At 27.1% G+C, this 26,474-nt stretch overlaps 2 protein-coding genes across 2 annotated transcripts; both read right to left on the minus strand.

Annotated features, from left to right (window-relative positions):
* Positions 1 to 2,247: 2,247 nt before the first annotated feature.
* LOC127071089 (40S ribosomal protein S10-like) lies at positions 2,248 to 3,462 on the minus strand. Its single transcript, XM_051009972.1, has 3 exons — positions 3,308 to 3,462; positions 2,707 to 2,851; positions 2,248 to 2,617 (listed from the first exon to the last, which is right to left on the minus strand). The coding sequence occupies exons 2-3, from the start codon at positions 2,848 to 2,850 to the stop codon at positions 2,282 to 2,284; spliced, it is 480 nt and encodes a 159-aa protein (XP_050865929.1). The 5' UTR covers position 2,851; positions 3,308 to 3,462; the 3' UTR covers positions 2,248 to 2,281.
* Positions 3,463 to 21,579: 18,117 nt separating this feature from the next.
* Positions 21,580 to 24,619, minus strand: LOC127071149 (glutamate receptor ionotropic, delta-1-like). Its single transcript, XM_051010083.1, has 10 exons — positions 24,556 to 24,619; positions 24,005 to 24,492; positions 23,872 to 23,923; positions 23,594 to 23,814; positions 23,344 to 23,509; positions 23,054 to 23,262; positions 22,848 to 22,937; positions 22,031 to 22,185; positions 21,787 to 21,962; positions 21,580 to 21,593 (listed from the first exon to the last, which is right to left on the minus strand). Exons 1-10 carry the CDS (start codon positions 24,617 to 24,619, stop codon positions 21,580 to 21,582), a joined length of 1,635 nt encoding a protein of 544 aa, XP_050866040.1.
* Positions 24,620 to 26,474: the final 1,855 nt, after the last annotated feature.

The raw sequence follows: 26,474 nt of genomic DNA on the forward strand, positions 1-26,474 counted from the left end.
TAGTAATTAATGTACTTATATTAGTAATAAAAATGTATTTATATTTATTAAACATTATGAAAACAAATATAGTACGATCCTAAGGTAGTCAGACCAAGAAAAACTAAACGAACAAAAACAAATGTTTCGTTTCTTTCATCATAGATCATTTGTATAGGGTGTATCCATTGATATATAATTATGAAGGACATAATTTGTTGATAGTTCGTGTGATAAACCGTGTCATAAAGTGACCCATTTTCCTTGTTTTGTTATAAATTACCATTATCATATGTATCATGATGTACACACTATAAGTATATTCTTCTATTTTTATTACTATATTTATTACTATTACATATTATTATTATAATAATAGTAGTAGTAATAATATGAAGTGAAATATAGAAGAAAGTATAACAAAATAGCGCTCGAAAAAAAATCTTATAGACAATATGAAAACGAACTCATTTTGATTTTTATTAAAAATAATATCTATATTAACTAATTATTAATTTTGAAAAAATAATCGACAAATGTGTATACTTTCTATGCATTTGTTATCATATAAAATTGTATACTGTTGTTATATTCTATCTAGCATAAATCACAGAGAAATTTACGTCAGTCATCAGTAGAGAAAATAAATATGAGATTGGATAGTTACTTTACTAAATTATCAAATAAGGAAAAAAAGAATAAATCAGTTCATTATTTTCATTTACATTAATACGATAAAAAAAAGCATCAGAATCACTTGAGCCTCGAATCTACGATTTTTAAATTATGAATCTAGATGCTTACCAATATGCTATATATAGCTTATATACTATCTATCGTTTTAGTCTACAAAATAAAAAAGGAACTATAAATTTTTCTAAAATTTAACAATATTTAAAAAATTTCGATGTATTGACATGAACGGTTAGCCACATATTTCCTTATTTTTGCCGTAGAATCGTCTATCCAAAGCTTATTAAAAAAAACGAATGAGTTACCTTAGCTTCTTGGTGCCAGCATCGTGAAACGCATTTCTTCGCGTTTGGAGATGTTCAGAAAATCTGAGCACACACAGAAATAAATAGCAATTGCTATTTCATAGATAAAAACACACTATTCAAGCGTGGATATGAAAATCAGTAGTGGGAAAACGAGCTTCTCCTCCTTTGTCGCAAATTTTAAGGGGCGCCATAGTATTAAATCTTTTTTTGTGAAAAATTTCAAAAATGTAAAATTTCAAAAAGTATTTACACCACCAAGTAGAACAGGCGTAATTCTTGACTGATTTTAATGAACAAGATTTCATTTTAAAAATGATGATTTAATTTATTAATCTTATTTTTCGAATTTTTGAAAAAGCTTTAGATTTGTGAATAAACTATTCTTGAAAAAATACTATTTCTTAACATGATCTTTTTCAAAGAAAATAAAGTATTTTCAAAGATTCGAAAAATAGAATTAATAGATTAAATCTTCGTCTTTAAAATGAAATCTTGTTCATCAAAATCAGTAAAAAATTATATTCTGCTAGATAGTTTTATAAACCATTATAAAACTAGGGTTGATAAACAGCCTTAAATTCCAATAAAAAATATCACTTAGAAAACCTACGCATGAAAAAATGATTTCAGTAGCACTTATGGTATATATATTATAAATTAAAAATAAAACTAATGATATATTCTTTGATATCTACTATCGTTAAATCTTTTCATCTACAAGACAGCTATAGATAAAACTATAAGATGTGTCAAATTATCTTTAATACGAAAGTATATATTTTTTGTAAGCAAACCATCTACTTTTTCTGGTATCGAACTGAGTTGTAAAATTCTCCTATATCAATGTCATTATCACTAAATGATTTTTACCTGAACATTCCAGAATTATTTATTATTAAATTTTACAACTTTTATTGATATTGACTACTAACTCTTTCTTTGGAAATAAATGTATTATACTATGTTATAAAATTGGCTTTTTTACACATGTTAATTCAAAAAGTAGCTTTAATTCTTTTAATATAATTACCTAACGTGAAAGATGCATAAGTGTACCTTATCATTCATCTTACAAAAATGAATTCTAATAATAATTTCATTCCATGAGATGGGGAGAATGTTATTTACTTAAAGGAGTTCACATTATTCTCGACTATTTCATATGTATATTTTGGATGGTATAGTTTTCATGTTATATATTAACAATGGTATATAAATAACAAGTAGTAAAGAAGTAGAAGTTAGAAATATAAAGAATTAGAAATAGTCTGATTTAGATCATTTTATTTCTCAAAAATTGTTTATGGAGCTTTTCCACGTCCAAAGCCACCACGGAATTCCAAATCACCTGTACCTGCACCAACATCAGCTTTCTTATCGCCAGGTCCAGTAAGACCTCCTGGTCCTCGTCTATAACCAGCACGGTCTTCTGTCGGTCTTGAAGCCTCGCTTCTTGGACCTGCAGCTGGCCTAGGTCTTGAAGTTTCAGACCTAACTTGTCTTTTAAGCGTAGATGGCACAATTTCCGGTGGTAGATGCAAGAATCCACGTAAATATTCAATTCCCTCATTGGTTAAATACCAATAAAAATGTCGCCAAGCAAATTGCTCTTTGACATAACCTCTAGATTTGAGGGACTGGAGAATTATAAAAGAATTGTTATCAAAATGAAAGAACATACATAATGATAATTTACTCTAAAATTAAACATGAACATATAATTTACCTGCATCGCTTTAATGACTTCTAAATTTGGAATTGTTTCTAATTCGGGATGCTTTGGAGCATGGTAGTCCTTTTTTGCTACCATTACACCTTCCTTAAAAAGGTACTCGTATATAGCCACACGATTTTTTTTTGGCATCAACATCCTGGTAATGATAAAAATAATTATCTTATGTTATTATTGATAATTTTATGTATTATATATCGTATAATAATGATAAGTAATTTTGCTAATTTGTTACTATTAAGGCTTGAACAGATGGAAACATTAGATTAACGAACGTATCCCATAGGCAATAATACAGAAATGATAAAATTACACGTATGAAATAAGCCAGATGTAAAAAGATATCACTATTTCTATCAAAGACAAGTTAGGTTATGAACTTTTAACATACATATATTAATATTTACTTTGACAAAATCTTAATTTCTCAGATTATATAGCATAAACAATTTATCACGTGTTTAATGCAACATTAAATGAAATAATATATCTCTAATAACGTATGTAACTTATAAGTATTTGATACACTTTAAAATTTTAACTGATTTGCAAATTTCTAATAAAATAATAATGATGGATATAATGTAATACGTACTCGACGGTCCTCTGTAGATCTTCTTTGATGTAATTTAATTTCTTGTGGAATACTTTATGAAAACAACTACTTCATTAGAGAACTCGAGGTAAAAGAAAGAAGAGTTCACTTCCTGTAGCTTAGCTAGTTCCGGTTCGTAGCAGTATGAATCTTTACCCTAGATGTCATTAATTTTGATTGGCTACCTCAATAGATGGGACTCGTACGCCATGTTTCTTTTCTTTCGTTTCGGCAATTTTGATTGGCAATGCTATATCATTGTCGTACAAGCAATCGACCAATAGGGCAATAAAGAATAATGTACAGTACATTTTGTGGTCGCGTCCAAATGCAATAATTGAAATTCATTATCAGATAAAATTGTTTTTTGTCTCATCGTACGTATGATATGTTGATGTGAAAAAAGAAATATTACTTCTTAATCCTTTGCACTACTATTTATTATGATTTATATATTATTCTATATCTATTATTATTTATTACTACCATTATTCATAATGAGACTTGTTTCAAATAAAAGATGGATGACTGCTTCGAAAATGTCATATGCTGATATAATTAGTTTCTTTGTAGGTTGATGCGTAAATATGATGTGAAAATTAACTTTGTTTTTTAAAATGAAACTTAGAGCATCTTAATAAGAGTTGAATAATTAAGACTTGGAATGAAACGAAAAATGTAACATGCGAAAAAATCCTACTTTTCGGTATAGTGATGTAATATTTTCGTAAAAACTTCTGAGATTGTAAGGACTATAAAATTTGTAACAAACTATTAAAAAAAATCGTAACTTAAGCATATCTCTTTTTCTCATTAGATTGTTCACCATATTTCACTAGAAGATTATGTGACTGCAGCGACATATATGGACAAAATATGAACTACAACCGCAAACGAGGAACAGTGTCTCCACCATGCGTTTGTCATATCGGTATATAAGCTTTAATAGATAAGTTAGATTTCATTTCTCTCCCATGTCGTAACAATCGGTTTCTCACACCTCTCAATTTTTTATATGTATATTTTTTTTTTATGTGAGTTGCAGTAAGTTGCGTTAATACGATGTCAATACACATTTGTTTTAAGACAAATGTAGAGAATAATAAATATTATTAACGCATATAATAATTAGTATATAAATTTGCGACAATAAATAAGATTTTAGACAATGTTTCGTTAAAAATAATTAGTATAATATAATAATATTTATTCTATTATATATATTATATAGATTATAATATTTATTATGTTATATATCTACTTACTATATTATTATATTATATATTATTATTATAGTAATAGTAGCAGTAATAGTATTAATATAAAGTGGTATTCTTACAGAGGAAATTATGGAAAACAACGCTGGAAGTAAAATCTCGTAGATAATATAAAAGCCAATTCGTATTTTAATCTTTATAAAAATTATATAATATATAAGTGTTTGTTCGTTAATTATTTTTTTTTTTTTAATAATTTACAAACGTATATAGTTTATATCTACTTATTATAAAAAAAATTGTATTACTGCTGTGTCCTATCCAGCATAGATCACCGCGAAAATCATGTCAATCATCAATGAAGAAAATAAATATGAGATTGTATAGTAACAATATACTAAATTATCAAATAAGAAAAAGAAAGTTGTTGATAATTTTTGTTTACATCGATACAATAAAAAAAAAAAAGGAAAATGGAATCACTTAGTCTCGAATCTACGCTTTCTGCGTAGATTTCTTTTCTTATAGAATCTCTATCTTTCTAATTTATAAAACATAAAAGAAACTACAATTTCTTTTTAAATTTAACAATATTTTCGAAATTGAATTCCACTGACATGAAAGACTGGACAGATATTTCCATTGTTGCCATAAAATCATTTGAAGTTCATTAAAATGCCTGAGTGAATTAACGTAGCTTATCCGTACTCATCATCATAAAACGCATTTCTTTGCATTTGGAATGATTCAGAAAATTTGATCTTCATCAGTTTACGCATACAAATAAGCAGACAATCGACTTCTTCACGATAATAAATCAAGCCATTCAAGCATGATACGAAAATCTGTAGCGGGAATACAAATTTCTACTCTTTTATCGCAGATTTCAAAAGGCACCACTGTATAAAACTTCTTTTTCCAAAAAAATGTCGAAACATTTACTTTAACAATAAAAGCAGGTATTTTTGATCGATTTTTATGAAGAAGAACGTATTTTAAGAACAAAAATTTAATTTAGGATCCTACTTTTAAGAATTTCTGAAAAAGCTTTATATTTGTGAGTAAACTATATATTCTCAAAACAATATTATTTTTTATCACAATTTTTTTCATAAAAATCTAAGTTACTAATTTCTAAGTCATTAATCTCTTTTCTATTATCTATAATAAGCGAAATAAGTTTTAACGAAAGCTTCTGCATTTTTTTTTTAGTGTAAATTACGCTTGTAACCCGTGAATTCTTAAATTATTCGAAATATTCTTTTTGTATTTTTTCAAATTTTATCTAATTTGTTATTGAATATCGTAGCTAAGTACATGTGCGATGGTATTCTCGAGAATTTTTGAGTTGTACAGGGATGGCATGATTTAGAAAAAGTCGGAATACACTTCATTATAGTTAAATATTTTATAAATTTTTTGCAGACTCACTTTGGATCATAAAAAATAAATACATTTTACAGAGAGTAAGAAAATTTTCTTTTTAAATTTTCTTCGAAAAAAAAATTGTTTCTTATCTTATTTCTTACCAAATGTACAAAATGAAATGGACAAAATTCCGACAAATTGCAGATCATACGAAATGAGTACTCGAAAGAATATAGTTTAAGGATGGTTGATTTATATATAGATCTAATAATGATATATAGATGTAATAATGATCTAACTGATCTTTTATAACACATTCCATTGTTTGATATAGCTTCTATAGTTAAAAAGAAATTATTTATAAGAAAGCACTTATATAGACTTGCTGAAAGTGTAATAGTCAAAAAATATTTTCAAGTGTCTGCCTTTATTATATCGATTAGAATGTTTATTAAATCATTCCAATGAAACTAAAGTTTTAACAAATCCTATTTTAATTAATATTCTTTAAAATTTTATTATCATATGTCGAATAATATAAGATGTGTATGTAGACACAACAAAAAACACATATATATATATGTACATATATTTTATTTATTTATATATATAAATATAAATAAATAAATAAATATATATATATATATATATATAAACATACACACAAACACACACGCGAGCACGCATTGCACGCACGCACGCATCACACATGTTCATCTAGCAGAAAAGAAAAAAATTTAAAAAGATAAGCAGATGAAAAGATAATTATCAATCGATCGGTAATAAATCAATACTAGCAAAGATAAGATCATTTTCTTTACACTAATTTGCATAAATATGTCACGTGATTTCCGATTAGCACGATAATCATAATAATCTAAGGGACAATAATTTTCTCAGCACTATAGAAATTTAGTCTTATGCGACCTTCTTTCATAATCGGATAAAAATTTTCCCATATTTTTTAAAACATAGTCGTTGATTTATTCAATTTGAAAAATAGTGCTGGTTATACGATAGACAGATGAAAAAAACGATGTTCGTTATACCATCAAAGATGCATTTCTTTCTTTTTATCCTTTTTCTTCCGAAGATCGCAGATTCATCCGAATTTCATTCTTCCGTCAAACAAATTCCTTTTATCATAGATATTTGCAAATTATACGGGCCGAAATCTATAACATTTCTATACGCCGAATCGGTGAAAGGTAAAGATATTTATCATTTTCTTTTCTTCATTACTATTATATTTATTTTCATTTTCCTCAGGAATGCACATGACAACGATGATGTTCAAATTGAGACGTTTACTTTCTCGTGAAGGTGTTGCCAGCACGAATTTATATTTTTCACAACTACAAGAATCATCGTACTACTTAAAACAAATTGTACGACCGTATTATATAGTGCTGATATCTAATTATAATGCGATTAACGACTTCTCTTTAGCAACAAGTACCTTTGACATGTCTTCAGCTGTGTGGCTAGTGATATTCATTTATAAAGAACATGGTCTCGATTATTGTCACAATCCACCAGGTAATATATTTCATTTAAGATTCAACTCCGAAATGATGGTCCGTTGTGGTACGGAAAATATTGTACGAGAATGGTACTCGATTGATACTAATCAAATCGAGATTAGTGATGTAGCAATTTGGAGCTTAGAAAAAGGAATCGCTAAAATAGTTCCAGATTCTCTTTACGAGAGAAGATATAATTTACAGGGTCTGTCTATGAGAGCTGTTTTACTCAAGGTAAAATATTTTCGTCTAGATACTTTCTTCAGTTTCTATTGAAAAATATTTATCTGTCTTCTGTTTCTTTTTATTTCTTTTTCTCCTTTAGGATACACCTTTCGTATACGTAAAAAAGGATGGAAAATTAGGTGGTTTATTCGGTAAAATATTAAAAGAACTTTCTGTTACGCTCAATTTTAGTTTTAACATTGTCTCGGAAGTAAAAGAGCATGGAACATGGAATTCAAAAAAAAAAACTTGGTCTGGAGCAATCGCAGAATTACATACTGGACGTGCTGACATTTGTCTTGGACATTTTTCTATTAGCCGTAACAGATTAAATGACGTTGACTTCACGATTCCTATTTTCACTTCCAAAAGCTGTCTTTTTATTCGAAATCCGAAAATACGGGCAATTAAATGGTCATCTTATTTTTTAGTATGATTACTTGCAATCGAATTTTTTATTATTTTATTTTGCATTTTCATTATTCAAACAGTCATTTTTATAGACTTTCACTAATTCCATTTGGATTGCTATATTTGGATTATTAATTATTGCATGGATCTTATTGATTTCTCTGAAAATAAAAAATGGGAACGTTCGTAAATTAGGATATTTATTGTCCGATAATTTTCTCGATATCTGGGCTATATTTTGTCAACAAGGAATCGAAGGTTTGATTCAATATTTTTTAATTCGAATTTCATTTGATTTTATTAACAGTTATATTTAGATAAAATATTCCTTTCTTATAGATTTTTCTGGTAGTTCTTCGATAAAAATAGTTTACTTCACTATATTTCTCTTGGTTACTGTCTTATGGGCCGCCTATTCAGCGGCTTTGATAAGCTCTTTAACGACCATTATGCATATCTTACCTTTTCATTCATTAGAGAGTTTCCTTCAAGACGGTACATATCAACTTGCAGTCTTTCGTGGTACTGCTTATTATGATCAGTTCGCAGTAAGTATGATATATTCCTCATTATGTGTATGTGTATCATTAACGTTATTTTATTCATATATATATATATATATATATTATATATGAAAAAAGGGGGACAAAGAAATGTATCGTCTGTTCAAAAAGTTTCGAGACTAGATTAATAAAAAATAAAAAATGTTAAGATGGTTTCAATAGAATAATTTCAATAGTTCAAGTGTTTTACATAGTCTGCCCCCATTTGAGTACAATTCACAGAATGCTCATACAATCATATGAAATTATCAGAAAAGTTCTTTGGGATGTTGTTTAACTCACGTTTCACGGATTTCTTCTTGCTACACAACAATGCGCCCGCTTACACGACTGCAGTTGTAGCGTCGTTTTTAGCGTTTAAGTTTTTAGCGAAAAAATAAGTGCCAGTTTTCTACCACCCTCTATATTCACCCGATTTGATACCGAGTGATTTTTCTTTATTCCCCAAAATAAAAATGCGCATAAAAAATCAAAACTTTAACGATTTCAACCGACGTTCAAGCCATTGTTGAACATCTCAAAGAAGGACTTTTCTAATAGTTTCACATAATTGTATGAGTATTATGTGCATTGTAAAAACCGCCATCTTAATATTTTTCTATTTTTTATTAATCCAGTTTTGGAACTTTTTAGACAGATGATGTATATTTATTTGTAGAATTCGAATAGTCCGACAGCAAAGAAATTTATGAAGTTGATGCTAAAAGAGGAAGAATTGCCTAGGACCGCACTAGAAGGATTCAGCAAAGTACGAGGGAGTACTATATATATATATATATATATATATATATATATATATATATATATATATATATATATATATATATATATAAAGAAAAAAGAAATGACATTTACGCATACAGTCTGTACAACGAAACTGCGGGGGTATATTACTTATGTGAGAGAAGAGAAAAAATGTTGTTCTAAATCTTACAATTAATGCATTACTATTCTGTTTAGTTTATTTACTGTAATTAATTCTAAGATATTAGTTAGATTACATTCAAATATGTAACGTGTCTACTGAAATTTTTATTATACAGAATATCTTTAATATTCAATGTTATTAATATTTAAATTTATTACTTAAATATCAAATATATAATAATTCCAACAAATAAATTTAATTGGAGAGCCCTAAGATTATATTTAAAAATCTTCTTATTCAGAAATTAAGCAGTACCGGGCACATATTAATTTCTTCTTCTCTACATATAATGAATATATTTCTGAAATTTTGTTTTGCTACTTTAGTTACATTCTGTATATAGTTTCATTATTAATATCCGTTAATAAATTACAGATTTGTAAAAATCCGAAATTAGCAATTTATACGTTTGACGAAATGAAAAAGTGTATAGATGATAAAATACCATGCGATGTGATTTGTATTGAAACAGGATGTATGAACAATGTTGCTATAATTTTATCTAAGCATAATCCATTTACCGACATCATCAATTTTCAGTAAGAACATAAGATATATATGATAATGATGTAAATATTCATTTACCATACATTAAAGTATTAGCCCATTTTAGGTTAAGGAAGTTTGTCCACAATGGTATAATGAATCGTTTAAAAAACACAATATTTACAGAGAAATCCGATGACATAGTCAAGCATCAACCGGTTCCCCTAACCAACGTAATAGTACTTATTTTTTTCATCTTAATTGGTATCGTTTTGAGTATTTGTATTCTAATCATAGAAAAGTTTATTTTGGTTTCTAAAAAGAAAAATATGTCACGTTTAAATCGTATCTTGTCGATTAAATCATTAAAATTTTGTCTAAGAAAGAAGAAAAATATTAGAAATATTGCCAAGAATTATGGAAATAATAAATGTGCTCGCATAAAATATTAACGATAACTATAATGTCTGTGTTTATTGAATTTTCATATTCAGATTATAATTTTTTAATGGAATAGAAAAATGTAACCCTCTGATCTAGTCAAATTATTGACCTAATCACTAAAGATCACGTTGATTTGGCATTTCTTCTGGATGTAAGCATTCTACACTAATTCTCACTAAATTTCTATATATTTCGTTGGAGGTAATTTCGTGCAGCTTCGTTAATAGCAAATTATTTCCTTTATATGTCTTTATAAATGTAAACACATTCTAAATAAAGAAAGTGTAAGAAATATTGAAAATTTTTAACTATTTCTCAAGAGAACAGTTAGGTTCCGATCAATGATGCCTTTGAAACTCCTTCTCCTCACGACGATATACTCAAAAAAAATTTGACCTTGAGTTTTTTGTTAAAGTCAGTTTCCTCTCAATGTTTTTTAACAAATTTCCATCAATCTTTAAATGTAAAATCCTACTGTGTTGGTTTTGAAATATAATTTCCTTACACTCTGTGCAGCGAAACATTTCTTTCTTTTGATTCTTTTTTGATCTTCGTTTTCAAGTAATAATATAAAAATCGACGAGTACTCAATAGATTGACGACGAAGCAATTTTAATCAATAAATGTACGGAACATCCTAACCCAATTGTCAATACATAAATATAGCATTACATAAATACATAATACAATAAAAAATATTATGACTTAACTATTGGAAATCTCATGTCTGTCTCGTAAATAATTAATGTTAATAACTCTCCACATGAGTATTATTAAAAATGTCTTCTCCGTCACGCTACGCGTTTCATACGTTCAATGTCTTTAGATAAAACAGTTCTTTGAACGAAAATTATGAGAGTAATCAATTGTTTCTTTAATCATTTTTGTATTAGATTATTGAATGTTATCATGGTAATTGTAATCATTAATAAATTAATCATTGTTAAGGTTAATATCCCTTTAATTTTTTGTACTTTACGATAAAATAGAAATGAAGACATTATTGATAAATTTATTTAATATGGAAATATTACTATTTGGTTTGTAATTAGCAATATTCGTAATGTATATTCATTATGGTGAGAAAAAGTTTTGATTTTATAGCTATATATATTACGCTCCTGCCATCTTTAATTTCTGTGATTATATTCAAATGCAATAATAATGAATAAATCTACTGAAAGCACATAAATTTTAATATAAAATATTTAAAATGACAGTTAAAAGTGATTACTCGCAGACACGATCATATGGTAGCATATAAGTATATAAATAAGTGTTTAATATAAATTTGTTCTGAAACTATGGAATGATACATATGTATTTTCTGTAAAATATTCACAATATTGTTCTTAAAAATAAATTAGTTACTATATTGTAATAAAAACTGTAATTGTCATATGATTGAAAATAATTAAATTATTCATGATCTTTGATTACACGATGTTGATTTTTTCTCTTAATTTTCAATCAATAATCTGATTTCAGTTATTAATAAGATTACGTTTTGCCGTATTCTGTTTCGAATGCGTTCATATTTGATTTTCTTTCTGAATTATCCATATTTTTTATATTTATACAAGGATATGCAGACAAGAAATGTAATCTTTTATTTTTTTTTTAAATTTAACACGAATCATGATATTTTTTAATGTATGTATGTTTTAACTTTTTTTAGCAATAAAACAGCTACGAGCAATCTATTTTTATGCACAGTTTGCTATAAACTTTTCGAAATTTCCAGTAATTAATTATTTTTCTATTTTTTAATATTAATAAATAAAAAACGTGTTAGTTCAAATAAATTAAATAGCTGAATCTATTGAAAGTTCACAGATTTATCCCTTTATGAATATGTGAAGATATTTAATTTAAGCTTTCAGGTATATAATTTAAAAAATTCAAATGCTATTTTTAAAAATGCTTCCGTGTTATATAATATACATTTTTATGTTAAAAATTAATGAAATCATCGAAATAAACAACTATAATTGATTGATTGATATTATATATTATATATTATATATATATTTATATACACTTATTTTTATATATTAATATACATATACATATACATATACATATATATATATATATATATATATATATATATTGTGCTAAGAAAATGCAATTAAATTGAATTGCTGTAAGTGAAAAAACATATTAATTGAAGAATTTGAGAAAATGTCATTCCATTATATCGCTCAATTAAGATTCTTACATAAAAAAGAGCGAATGAAGTTTTTTTCTAATTTAAAATTATTTTAATTCTATATAAATTTATTATACTTTGTACAAGTGGAAAATGGGAACAATTCAAAAGAATTAAAATATTAATATGTACATTTGATAAATAAATAAAACGTGTTATATACATGTCTATATATAATGAAATTATTTTATAATATGATATAATGAAAACATTTTATTTCAATCTAAAACTTTATTAAATAACGAGAAAGTTTTTACGAATGCATATGCATCTTTTTAATGCATTAGAAAATTATGATCTCAATATTAAAATTTGTTCAGAACAAATATTTAATATTATTGTTAATACTTTATGCGAGGACGTTTATTATTTTCGTAATTTTTTGCAATATTTTTAATAATTTTCTTCCTTTTTATATAAAATACTGATAATTTAATCGATGGGATCTATCATCGACTTATTCTTCCTTTTACGAATGAGGATACACTTTTGTTTAATCACAAAAGTATTACTCAAAATGATACTTATGGAGATGAAGAAAATAAGCGATATTGCACTGATTAGAAGAGCGGGTTGATGTTTGCTTTTATCAATGGCTTTCTTTTTAAATGTCGAATCTTTTAAACAATTCATCATATCATTGTGAAAAAATTTCTGCAATCTAGAACGAGCTATTGTTTTATTGTACAATAAATGAAAATTTATATTATAAATACTTATATTCTTACTCAAAATTTATAATGTCGGTGAATGGATTATATTTAGATAAAAAAATAGCAAAACTGATCATTTCTAATACGAGCCACAATGCATGGTATTTTTTTTATTTTTGTATTAAATAAAATAAAATAAAATTAAATTTGCTGTATTATTTTGATCAAAAATATGGTATTTTTAGATTTGCTGTATTATTTTGATCAAAAATAGATTGCTAGGCAACGATATATTTATAAACTTGTAATTTAATAATGGATATTAATAAAAAAGTATGTATTAAGGATTAAATATTTCATATATAGAGAAGAAAAAAAATATGTTCTATCAGCATAGATATGGAAATGCTTTAGTTGTAAGTTATAAGACTTTAAGTATGAAAATTAAAGTTTTAAATACGAAAATAAAAAAGAAGTTTCTATCGGAACATAGTTTTATGTTACGTTTTAACAGGGCTACATTCAGACGAGTTTGAATGTTGAGTCATTCGCATTTGAAGACGTAATTTTTGTGAAAATTTTCAAAATTAATCGGTCAAAAGTTACAAAAATCGACACATCATCCAACAAGTGAAATTGCTGCGGAAATGAATGATAAAGGTATATAAAAATCCTTTCAAATAACAATAAGTATTTAATTACTTGCAACAATTATATTGAATAGTAGCTGAGTACATATAGACATTGAAAAGTTACAAATGAACAAAACTTGAAAATACATTTGGTTTGCCATAATTACAAACTGGATATTACATTTTGTAAACACTTGTAAAGACGTATCTATGTAATTATATTTTAATAACTCATGCCCTAATGGGAGCTTACCGTAAGAAATTAACACGAGATATCTATTATATATATTTATATATATATTTATATATATATTTATATATATTATACATATGTACATATACACGTGTGTGTGTGTGTATATATATATATATATATATATATATATATATATATATGTATATATATATATATATATATATATATATATATATATATGTATTTCCCGGAAAGAATAATACTTAAGGTATTCTAATACTTCCCATTATTAGTGTTCAAAAATGTTTTTGATCTACAGAGGTACATCAGGATAAGCAAAATCGATCGATAATAAATCAATATCAGCAAAGATAAAATAATTCTTTTCCCACTAATATGTACAAACACGTCGCGTGACTTTCGATCAGCACGATAATCATAATAATTTAAGTGACAATAATATTTTCAACAGTTTAGAAATTTAGTCTTGTGCAACCTTCTATCGTAATCGGATAGAAATGTTTCCATTTTCTTTAGAACATAGTCGTTGATTTATTGAATTTGAAAAATAGCACTATATTATTCAATTGGCAAATGAAAAAAACGATGTTCGTTGTGTCATTAAAGATGTACTTTTTTCTTTTTATCCTTTTTCTTCCGAAGATCCCAAGCTCATCCGAATTTCATTCTATTGCCATCGAACAAATTCCTTTTATCATAGATATTTGCAAATTATACAGGCCGAAATCTGTAACATTTTTATACGCCGAATCGGTAAAAGGTAAATATATTTTTCATTTTCTTTTCTTCATTACTATTATATTTATTTTCATTTTCCTCAGGAATGCACATGACAACGATGATGTTCAAATTGAGACGTTTACTTTCTCATGAAGGTATTGCCAGCACGAATTTGTATTTTTCACAACTACAGGAATCATCGTACTACTTAAAACAAATTGTACGACCGTATTATATAGTGCTGATGTCTAATTATAATGCGATTAATGACTTCTCTTTAGCAACGAGTACCTTTGACATGTCTTCAGCTGTGTGGATAGTGATATTTATTTACAAAGAACATGGTCTCGATTATTGTCACAATCCACCAGGTAATATATTTCATTTAAGATTCAACTCCGAAATGATGGTACGTTGTGATATGGAAAGTATTTTACGAGAATGGTACTCGATTGATACTAATCAAATCGAGATCAGTGATATAGCAACTTGGAGCTTAGAGAAAGGAATCACTAAAATGGCTCCAGATTCTGTTTACGAGAGAAGACATAATTTACAGGGTCTATCCATGAAAGCTGTTTCACTCAAGGTAAAATATTTTTATCTAGAAATTTTCTTTATTTTCTATTTCAAAACATTTGTCTTTATTACTTTTCCTTTTACTTCTTTTTCTCCATCAGAATACACCCTTCGTAAACGTAAAAAAGGATGGAAAATTAGGTGGTTTATTCGGTAAAATATTAAAAGAACTTTCTGTTACGCTCAATTTTAGTTTTAACATTGTCTCGGAAATGGAAGAGCATGGAAAGTGGAATTCAAAAAAAAGAACTTGGTCCGGGGGAATTGGAGAATTATATGCTGGACGTGCTGACATTGTCCTTGCAGAGTTTTCTGTTGACGATGACAGATTAAATGCCGTTGATTTCACGCTTCCTATTTTAATTTCTAAAAACTATCTCTTCATTCGGGAACCAGAAATATTCGCTATTAAATGGTCATCTTATTTTCAAGTACAATTACTCGCAATCGAATTTTTTATTGTTTCATTTTGTATGCATGAACCTTCATCATTCATAGAATTACCATTTTTGCAGACTTTCACTAATTTGGTTTGGATTTCTACATTTGGATTATTAAGTGCTGCATCGATCTTATTGATTTCTTCTAAAATAAAGAATGGAAACGTTCGTAAAATAGGACATTTATTGTCCGATAATATTCTCGACATTTGGGGTATATTTTGTCAACAAGGACTCGAAGGTTTCAATCGTTGTTTCTTGATTCTCGTTTCATTTGATTCTTTTATATAATTATATTTAAAATTATTTAAAAAATAATTTTTTGTTGTAGATTTTTCTGGTAGATCTTCGTTAAGAATAATATATTTCTCTATATTTCTTTTGGTTACCGTTCTATGGGCCGCCTATTCAGCGGCTTTGATAAGTTGCTTAACGTTACCTATCCTCATCTTACCCTTTCATTCATTAGAGAGTTTCGTTCAAGCCGGTACTTATCAACTTCTCGTCGTTCGTGGTACGCCTTATTATGATACGTTTGCAGTAAGTATGATACATACGTCATAATATGTGTATATGTGTAACTTGCGTTGTTCCATACATACACATATATGTATAAAAAATTAAATATGACCAAGAAATATATTTATTTGCAGAATTCGCAAAATTATTTAGCGAAAAAAATAATGAAGTTGATGTTAGATGAAGAAAAATTACCTATAACTGCATTGGAGGGATTTAATAAAGTACGCTGGAATACTATATATACATACGTACATACGTACATACGTACATACATACATACATACATACATACATACATACATACATACATACATACATACATACATACATACATACATACATACATACATACATACATACATACATACATACATACATACATACATACATACATACATACATACATACATACATACATACATACGTACGTACGTACATATATTCTCAAATATATATATATATATATATATATATATATATATATATATATAAGAAAAGAGGAATAACATTTGCATGTATAGCTCATAATGATACTACAGGATGCATTCTTTATACGGGAGAGGAAAAGAATGCTCTTCTAAATGTTATAATTACTGTAATGTTATTATGTTTATTTTATTTATTGAAATTAAATCCAAAATATTAATTGCATTACGTACAAATATGTAACGTTTCTGCTGAATTGTTTGTAAATATAAAATTTCTTAAATACATATTTAAACCTTATTGAAATTTATTATTTAAATATTGAAGGTATCATAATTCCAACAAATAATTCCAATAAATAATTGGAGATCATATTAAGATCATATTTGAAGTCTTATAATTAAGAAATTACATATCTTCATATCGAGTAATATTGATTCTTTCTCCTCTACATATGACGAATATATTCTGGAAGTGTTGACGGTTACTTTCGATATATCCTGTGTATAATTTTATTATTAATATCCATTAATAAATTACAGATTTGTAAAAATCCAAAACTAGCATTTTATACGTTTGATGAAATGAAAAATAGTGTAGATAATAAATTACCGTGCAAGGTGATTCATATTGACACAGGACGTATAACCTGTTTTGCTATAATTTTATCTAAGCACAATCCGTTCACCAACGTCATCAATTTTCAGTAAGAACACAAGAATCTAACGATATAAATTATCATTTATTGTATGTTAAAGTACTAGCTTATTTTAGATTGCAGAAATTTGTCAACAATGGTATGATGAATCGTTTAAAATACAGGATCTATACAAAAAAATCTGATGACTTGGTCAAGCATCAACCAGTTCATCTAACCGACGTAATGTCACTTATTTCTTTCATGTTCCTTAGTATCGTATTGAGTATTTGTATTCTAATCATAGAAAAGTGCATTTTCGTTTCTAAAAAGAAAAATATGTCACTTTTAAATCGTATCTTATCGATTAAACTACTAAAATTTTGTGCAAGAAAGAAGAAAAATATTAGAAATATTGCCAAGAATTATAGAAATAGTAAATGTGCTCATATAAAATATTAAGGATAACTATAACATCTGTGTTTATTGAATCTTTATATTCAGATTATAATTTTTTAATGGAATAGAAAAATGTAATCCTTTGATCTAGTCAAATTATTGATCTAGTCGCTAAAAATCAGTTGATTGGTAGTTCAACAAGTTGATTTAGCATTTCCTCTAGACATAATGATTTTACATTAATTCTCACTAAATTTCGATATATTTTGTTGATGGTAATGTGTAGTTTCGTGCAGCTTCGTTAATAGCAAACTATTTACTTTATGTCTTTATAAATGTAAATACATTCTAAATAAAGAAAGTATAAGAAATATTGAAAATTTTTAACTATTTCTCAAGAGAGCAGTTAGGTTCCGATCAATGATACCTTTGAAACTCTTTCTCCTCACGACGATATACTCGAAAAAAATTTGACCTTGAGTTTTTAGTTAAAGTCAGTTTCCTCTCAGTGTTTTTTTTAACAAATTTCCATCGATCTTTAAATGTAAAATCCCACTATGTTGGTTTTGAAATATAATTTCCTTGCATTCTGTACAGCGAAACATTTCTTTCTTTCGATTCTTTCTTGGTCTTCGTTTTCAAGTAATAATGTAAAAACCGATGAGTACTCAATAGATCGACGGCGAAGCAATTTTAATCAATAAATGTACGGAACATCCTAACCCAATTGTCAATACATAAATATAGCAGTTATTATGACTTAACTATTGGAAATCTCATGTCTGTCTCGTAAATAATAAATGTTAATAACTCTCCACATGAGTATTATTAAAAATGTCTTCTCCGTCACGCTACGCGTTTCATACGTTCAATGTCTATAGATAAAACAGTTCTTTGAAGAAAAATGGTGAGAGTAATCAATTGTTTCTTTAATCATTTTTGTATTAGATTATTGAATGTTATCATGGTAATTGTAATCATTAATAAATTAATCATTGTTAAGGTTAATATCCCTTTAATTTTTTAATGCTTTATGATAAAATAGAAATGAAGACATTATTGATAAATATATTTAATATGGAAATATTACAATTTGGATTATGATTAGTGATATTCTTAATGTATATTCATTATGGTGAGAAAAAGTTTTGATTTCATAGCTATATATATTACGCTCCTGCCATCTTCAGTTTCTGTCAAGTGATTGTATACAATAATAATGAATAAATCTACTGAAAGTACAGAAATTTTAATATAGAATGTTTGAAATGATAGTTAAAAGTCAACTATTACTCGCGGATGCTCATATGGTGGCATATAAGTGTATAAATAAGTGTTTAATATAAATTTGTTAGACAGATTGTTCTAAAATTAATAGAATGACATCTATTTTCTATAAAATATTCATAGTATTGTTCTGAAAAATAAATTACTTATTATATTGTAATCAAAAGTGTAATCGTCAGATGATTAAATATAATTAAATTAATCATGACTTTTAATTAAATGATATTAAATATTTCTCTTATTTATTAATCAATATTACTAATTATTAAATAATAATAATCATAATCAATAACCCGATTTCATTTATTAATGAGATTACATTTCGCTTTATATTTTTTATAGATACATGCATATTCATATTGTCTATTTTTATATGTATATATGTAAATATAAAAAAATGTTATTTTTTATTTATGTCTGAATCTTAGCACGAATTATGATATTTCTAATGTATGTATATATGAACTTTTTTGATCCTAAGAAGTTTCACTTCAAAAGATAAGGATATCTGCATTATGTTAGTGCATCAAATTATAGTCTAGTTTGGAAATCTCACATAAATCGAAATAAATAGAAATAACTGGAAATACGCAAACTGAGAATAAAGATTTAAATAAATATTTCAATAAATATATCAATATGAATAGTACAAACATACCTCTCAGAAGTTCTCTAAGAACCAGCAGTACCCAATGTTAGAAAATCACTTCAGGTTGCAGTGAATTCTACCGATATTAGAATATTTTCATGAAGGGAAGAGATGTTATTTCAAACATTTTGAGTCATTCTCCACCTCTACGTCTTCAAAGTTTTTGTGCTATCTCTAGCAAATTAGTAGAAAATAGAATAATATAAATTGTGTTATATAGATCGATTTAAGATCCATAGTCTATGCTGAAAGACATACGTTAGTACGATACGAAAACAGTACGAAAAATAGGTGTTTCTTTTAATTATTTTTACAACATCGATCCTATATGGTAGATAGTGAAACATTCAAGAGAAAATATAGAACATAATGAACATATTTACGACTTATTTTTACTTCTATATGATTTACACAATAAATTGGAACCTTTAAATTCTCAACCATATAGAATTCAACATAATTTCATTTATGTTTTCAGAGAAAGTCTCCAAGATCAATTGATTTTACGAAGGTTTCAGACCGACTGCACAAATCAAGACAACCAGACATGATTATGATAAAATTACCTTCCCTGTGATTCGAACGCCCTGTATTTGAAAACACTGATATATTACTCTAATAAAAAATTAATTAAAATTGCGTGAAATGTTTTATTATATTTTTTATAACATATATAAATAACAAGTTTTAGTTTATAAGACAATTGCAAATTCTTGATTATTAACTAACGGACCTTTGCAGAGTCGCAGACCATAATTCGAAAATGTAGAATGTAAATCATCAAATACTATATTTCGTGTTTGATTAAATAATATTGTCGTTAGTTCATATGATAAAAATGGAAATAAGAATTGACAATTAAGAAATTCATCGTCAAATTAGTTGCGTATAAAAGATGAGTAGAGTCATCTAGAACAAGAGATGACCTGCTGTCTAAAAGTGTGATGCTCCTTCATAATAATTTTAATTCTTATATGGTTTTGAAGACGGAACATATCTCTAAATAGTATAAATAGAAGAGATTGGAGCATTCTGCTTACGGTTTGGATTTGATTGCGAGCGATTATTATTTTTGGAAAATTGGAAGAAATGTTTAGGTACATAATCATTATAATAAATCAATAAGGTAATATGTTCCTAAAAAAAATTAAAAACTTTTAATTCATTATCTATAGGAGTATATGCGGTGAAAATGTAAAAACAAAAAGATTATCCATTTCATATAAATTTTCTATAGTAAATGTAATATCAGAAAATCATATATTTTATAAAGAATAATCAATGTATAATGTAACCGTATTAATATATTATCTCTCTCTCTCTCTCTCTCTCTCTCTCTCTATATATATATATATATATATATATTGTTATAGTGTACATACTTAATCATACATTGTGATTGCTATCATTTGACATTTGAAATGCCGATGTGATTAAATGAATTTATTCTAGATAAACATGATTATTGACAAACTCGAGAAAATGGAATTTAATTGTATCGCTCAATCATGACTAAATATAAGAATAACGAATGAAATCTTTTTGTTGACTATAAAGAACAGATATATGATATTTCGAAAAATCGAAACAGTTCGAAAGAATTAAAGTATGGATAAGTATAGTAAATAAAAAAAAAGATATATATACATATGTCTATACATATAATAAAATAAAACTATATTGTTTCAATTTGAAACTTTATTAAATAAAAAGCTTATGCATCTTTCAATTCCATTAAAAATTATAATCTGAAAATGAAAATTTGTACAGAATAAATATTGAAAGTTATCGTTAATATTTTACGCGAATACATTTACTATTTCTGTAATTTTTTTCTAATATTTCTAATAATTTTCTTTTCTTTTACATGAAATACTGATGAATTAATAGACGGGATTCGATGTACCATGGACTTATTCTTTCTTTTACGAATGAAAATACATTTTTCTATGATCAGAATACAAGTACTCAAAACGATACCAACTAAGAAGAAGCAAATGAGAGGTATAACGCTGATTAGACGAACCGGTTTATACTCGATCATATCAGTGAATTCCTTTTTAAGTAATTTATATTTTAAACGATTTATCATACCGTTATCGGTAAATCTCTGCAACCTAAAACGTACTAATTCTATAACACAAGTTAAATGAAAATTTATATTATTAGATTCTTGTATTCTTACTGAAAATTGATGATGTCGGTGAATGGATTGTGTTTAGATAAGATGATAGCAAACCAGTTTATATGTTCTGTTTCAATGCGAACTATATCGCATGAATTTTCAAAATAATTCAACTGATCACTCATATATAGTGCAAGTTTCTCATTTTTACAAACCTATAATTTAATAATAAATGTTATTATTAAAATTATATACAGGATACAACGAAATTAAATCCTTGTTAATGAATTTCTTCTAATTAGAATAGAAAAAACTAAGTTCTATTGGTCCGGAAATATTTAATGTTTGAGTTATTAGTATTTAAAGTTGTCTCTTATAATTAGTGATTCCGAATCATGATCAATTTATTTCTGGAATCAAATCTAAAAAATTAGTTATATTCTGTTTAAGTATGCCAAGTAATATAATTCTTGTTGAACTGAATATCACTTATTCAATTATATATATATATTACTGATTATCAGTCGCAAATCGATTACCGTATTCACAATCACACGTAGGATTCTTTTGAAGCTTTTTCAGAAATCAATAGATTCATAAAATCTTGTCTGCATTTAGACAGGAAATGGACACTTTGAATATTTCATGCAAGAAAATATTAACAGTGTATATCAAAATTCAAGTAAATAAACATTGAAGTATTATGAAATTCGTTTCAAATCCTTTATATCTCAAAACTTAAGTATTTCCGTACTTATGTTAATAGAAATTTGTTTTTTTTCTCCGTAGATGAATAATTCATTTATGAAACTTTGCTACGTTCCATAGAGTATAAATGAATATTATTTAATATTTCTTTTATAATACTTCATCGTACTCTTTCAAATCCTTCAAATTCGTTGGTGGGCAATTCTTCATCTTTTGGTATCAATTTCATAAGCTTCTGTGCAAATGGATCTTTCGAATTCTGTAAGTAAATATATTCCTCTACCTATACTTATGTTTTTGCACATAAACATATGTGTGTGTAGAATAAAGCAAGTTACACATATACATATACATTGACGTATGTACCATACTTACTGCAAACTTATCAAAGTAAGCCGTACCACGAGCAATGATAAGTTGATAAGTACCATCTGCAACGAAATCCTCTAATGAATGAAATGGTAAGACGTGATTTACAGACGTTAAAATGCTTATCAAAGCAGCTGAATAGCCGGCCCAAAAGACGATAATGAAAAAAAATATGGAAAAGTATGCCATTCGTAAGGAAGAGTTAGGAGAAAAATCTGCAGCAAAAGAATAATTTGAATAAATATATCTATTAGAAAAACAAAAAGAAACGCAAATCAAGAAATATTGAATCAAACCAGCAAGTCCCTGTTGGCAAAATATACCCCAAATTTCTAAAAAAATATCGATCAATAAATATCCTATTTTGCGATCGGTTCCAATTTTTATTTTGAGTAAGACCAGGAAGATCAACGAAACAATTAATATTCCAAACACAGCAGACCAAACAGAACTTGTAAATGTCTATAAAAATAATAATTTTTTAATTTATGAATGTTGATACATGAAGAAGAGAAAAGTGCAAAATTCGATAGCAAATAATCGTACTAAAAAGTAAGACGACCATTGAATTATACAATTTTTTGGTTCTCGAATAACAAAAATATTCTTGTAGTTGAAAACAGGATGCGTGAAGTCGACTATATTAAATCTATCCTTGCTAATAATAAATTCTGAAATAGAAATGTCAGCACGTCCTGTATATAATTCCGCAATTCCACCAGACCAAGTCTTTTTTTCTGGATTCCATTTCCCATACTCTTCCACTTCTGAGACAATGTTGAAACTAAAATTCAAAATTTCACAAAGTTCTTTTAATATCCTACCAAATATATTATTTACTTCGCCATCCTTGTTTTTAATTATGGATTGTGCATCCTAAACAGAAAAGAAGAAAAGGAAGAAAGAAACATAGACAAACTTTCTGCATTAAAAAAAAAAGAGACATAAATATTTTACCTTCACTAGAACAGCTCTCATAATTAAACCTTTTAAATTATTTCTTCGTTTGTAAAGAAAATCTGGCACTGTTTTAGTAATTCCTTTCTCTAAACTCCAAGTTGCTACATCCATCATCTCGATTTGATTCATATCGATCGAATACCATTCTCGTAAAATATTTTCCGTATTACAACGGACCATCATTTCTGTGTTGAATGTTAAATGAAATATATTACCTGGTGGATTGTGACAATAATTAAAACTATTTTCCTTGTGAATGAATATCACTAGCCACACAGCTGATGACATATCAAAAGTACTTGTTGCTAAAGAGAACTCATTAATAGCATTGAAATTTGAGATCAGCACTATGAAATACGGTCGTATAGTTTGTGTTAAGTAGTACGATGATTCTTGCAGTTGTGAAAAGTACAAATTCGTGCTCGATACTCCTTCACGAGAAAGTGCCCGTCCCCATTTAAGCATTATCGTTGTCATTTCCATTTCTGAGGAAAATGAAAATAAATATAATAAAAATGAAAAAAAAATTAAATGGAAAGTGTTTTTACCTTTTATCGATTCGGGATATAAAAATACTATAGATTTCGGTCTGTAAACTTTACAAATATCCATGATAAAAGAAGTATGTTCATCACTAATAGACTGAAATTCGGATGAACTCGTAATCTTCAGAAGAAAAAGGAGAAGAAGTATCTTCAATGACGTAACTAACACCATTTTTTTTGACTGTGGATTGAATAATTTGAGTGTTTCTTTTCAATTTGAACGAATCGACGACAATTAAAGGAAATGAAAGTTTTTCTATCCGACAGCGGAAGAAGACTACAGGAGACTAAATTTTTAAACTATTAAAAGGATTATTATCACGTCGTTTATTATGATTATTGCGTACATCGGAAGTCACGCGATGTTCGATGCATATTAGCGCGGAGAAAATAATTTTATCTTTGCTGGTATACATTTATTATCGATCGATTAAGAAACATTTTTTCCATTTGCGTCTTTATTATTATCTCTATATTATATCTTTATATATTATCATTATCTTTAATGTACAGGTGAATTCATCCACATATACGCACCGATATATACATGCATATATAAATTCATATCTATTTGTTTAACGTATATATATCCATACATATTGTAAGTTTATATTATTTTATGTGGTATGTTCATAAATCAAATATTTATTGCAATTACAGCAATATTATTAAGTCTAAAATATTAAGCATTTATTGCAATAATAGCGATTACTTAAAAACAGCATTGTGCTATAAATTTTTGAGTTGAATTAGCAAGTTCAAGAGCTCATACATAATTGTTAAAAACAAATGATGTAGAATTCGATTAGACGGTATAAGCTACGTCTATCGAGCTACCTGAGAAAATGTCGCGTAATTACAAGAGCGTGGCAGGATTAGTTAACCGATTTGATTGACCAAATAATAAACACTTATATAACAAAGTTAAAAAAGAACGCACGTATAAAATTGAGCATTCTAAGGAGGCATGAGCTACAAAAATGAATTCTGAATTGAGAGCTACGTAATCGAACGCCATGCAAAAATACAAGGCTAGCCAATGATACAATTTGATTCAGATGCATTTTGAAATGTGTAAATGGAGATAATAGTGATGCTAGCATTCTATCAGATTGAAACAAAAGAATTTCCGGTATTCCCTAAATGGATTAATTTTCTTCGATTGCAGCAAAGTTAGTGCGTTTACAAGTATGTTAAAATATATCGTACAGATAAATGTGTTATCATTCATCAGTTATTTTTAAATTTATTTATAGTTTCAAAATCAATGGATCAGACTTTATTGGTTCCTAATGCGAAGGTCGTCACAGTTTACCTTAATTGTTTTATCATGACCAAGAAGAGAAGCTTTCATTCAGTCTAGCACCAACCTGAATTTAATATGCATTTAAAGCAAGCAAAATTACATTCTAAGCAATAGTTGGTGTACCCTTCTGATATAATTTAGTATCATGAAATATTAGAACTTTACTGGTATGTTAGAAATAAGAGAATAACAAACTGTTAGACTCATAATTTTCATTGCCATAAAAAACAATTGATTTCGGATTATTTCAGGATGACCGAATCATCTGATTTCACTAGTAGCCATCTTGAAAAGCTTTTCTGATACTTTTTCTTTGAATACTCTTAACTGGCCAACGTATATTCTGTAAAATATAATTCTTCTATGTGTTTATCGAATAATTCGTTGTATAATGCATTTCTTTCTGTTGATGTATTCGAAAATATTTTTCTGAATAATATAGCTGTCATAATTGGTGCTGTACGATATGACTATCTTCGATAGAAATGTTTTCATTTCTTCTTTTCGCACTTCAGTCTTTTTTATATCATAATTTTATATCGTAAAAATATAAATAAGTATTGCCATTAAATGTCAGAACTACATTCTAATATATCATTTGGAGCTTAAATATTAA

This window comes from Vespula vulgaris, chromosome 20, assembly GCF_905475345.1.
Source record: "Vespula vulgaris chromosome 20, iyVesVulg1.1, whole genome shotgun sequence".
Taxonomy (NCBI): Eukaryota; Metazoa; Arthropoda; class Insecta; order Hymenoptera; family Vespidae; genus Vespula; species Vespula vulgaris.

Bases quoted from the DNA above. Each gene is read 5' to 3' on its own strand.
- LOC127071089 (XM_051009972.1), bottom strand. From the start codon at position 2,850: ATGTTGATGCCAAAAAAAAATCGTGTGGCTATATACGAGTACCTTTTT. The intron at 2,618-2,706 runs GTAAATTATATG...ATAATTCTCCAG, and splicing joins AAGTCATTAAAGCGATGCAG to TCCCTCAAATCTAGAGGTTA.
- LOC127071149 (XM_051010083.1), bottom strand. From the start codon at position 24,619: ATGGATATTTGTAAAGTTTACAGACCGAAATCTATAGTATTTTTATAT. The intron at 23,924-24,004 runs GTAAAATATTTA...TTTTCTGTTTAG, and splicing joins TGAGAGCTGTTCTAGTGAAG to GATGCACAATCCATAATTAA. The intron at 22,938-23,053 runs GTAAGTATGGTA...ATTTACTTACAG, and splicing joins CTTACTTTGATAAGTTTGCA to AATTCGAAAGATCCATTTGC.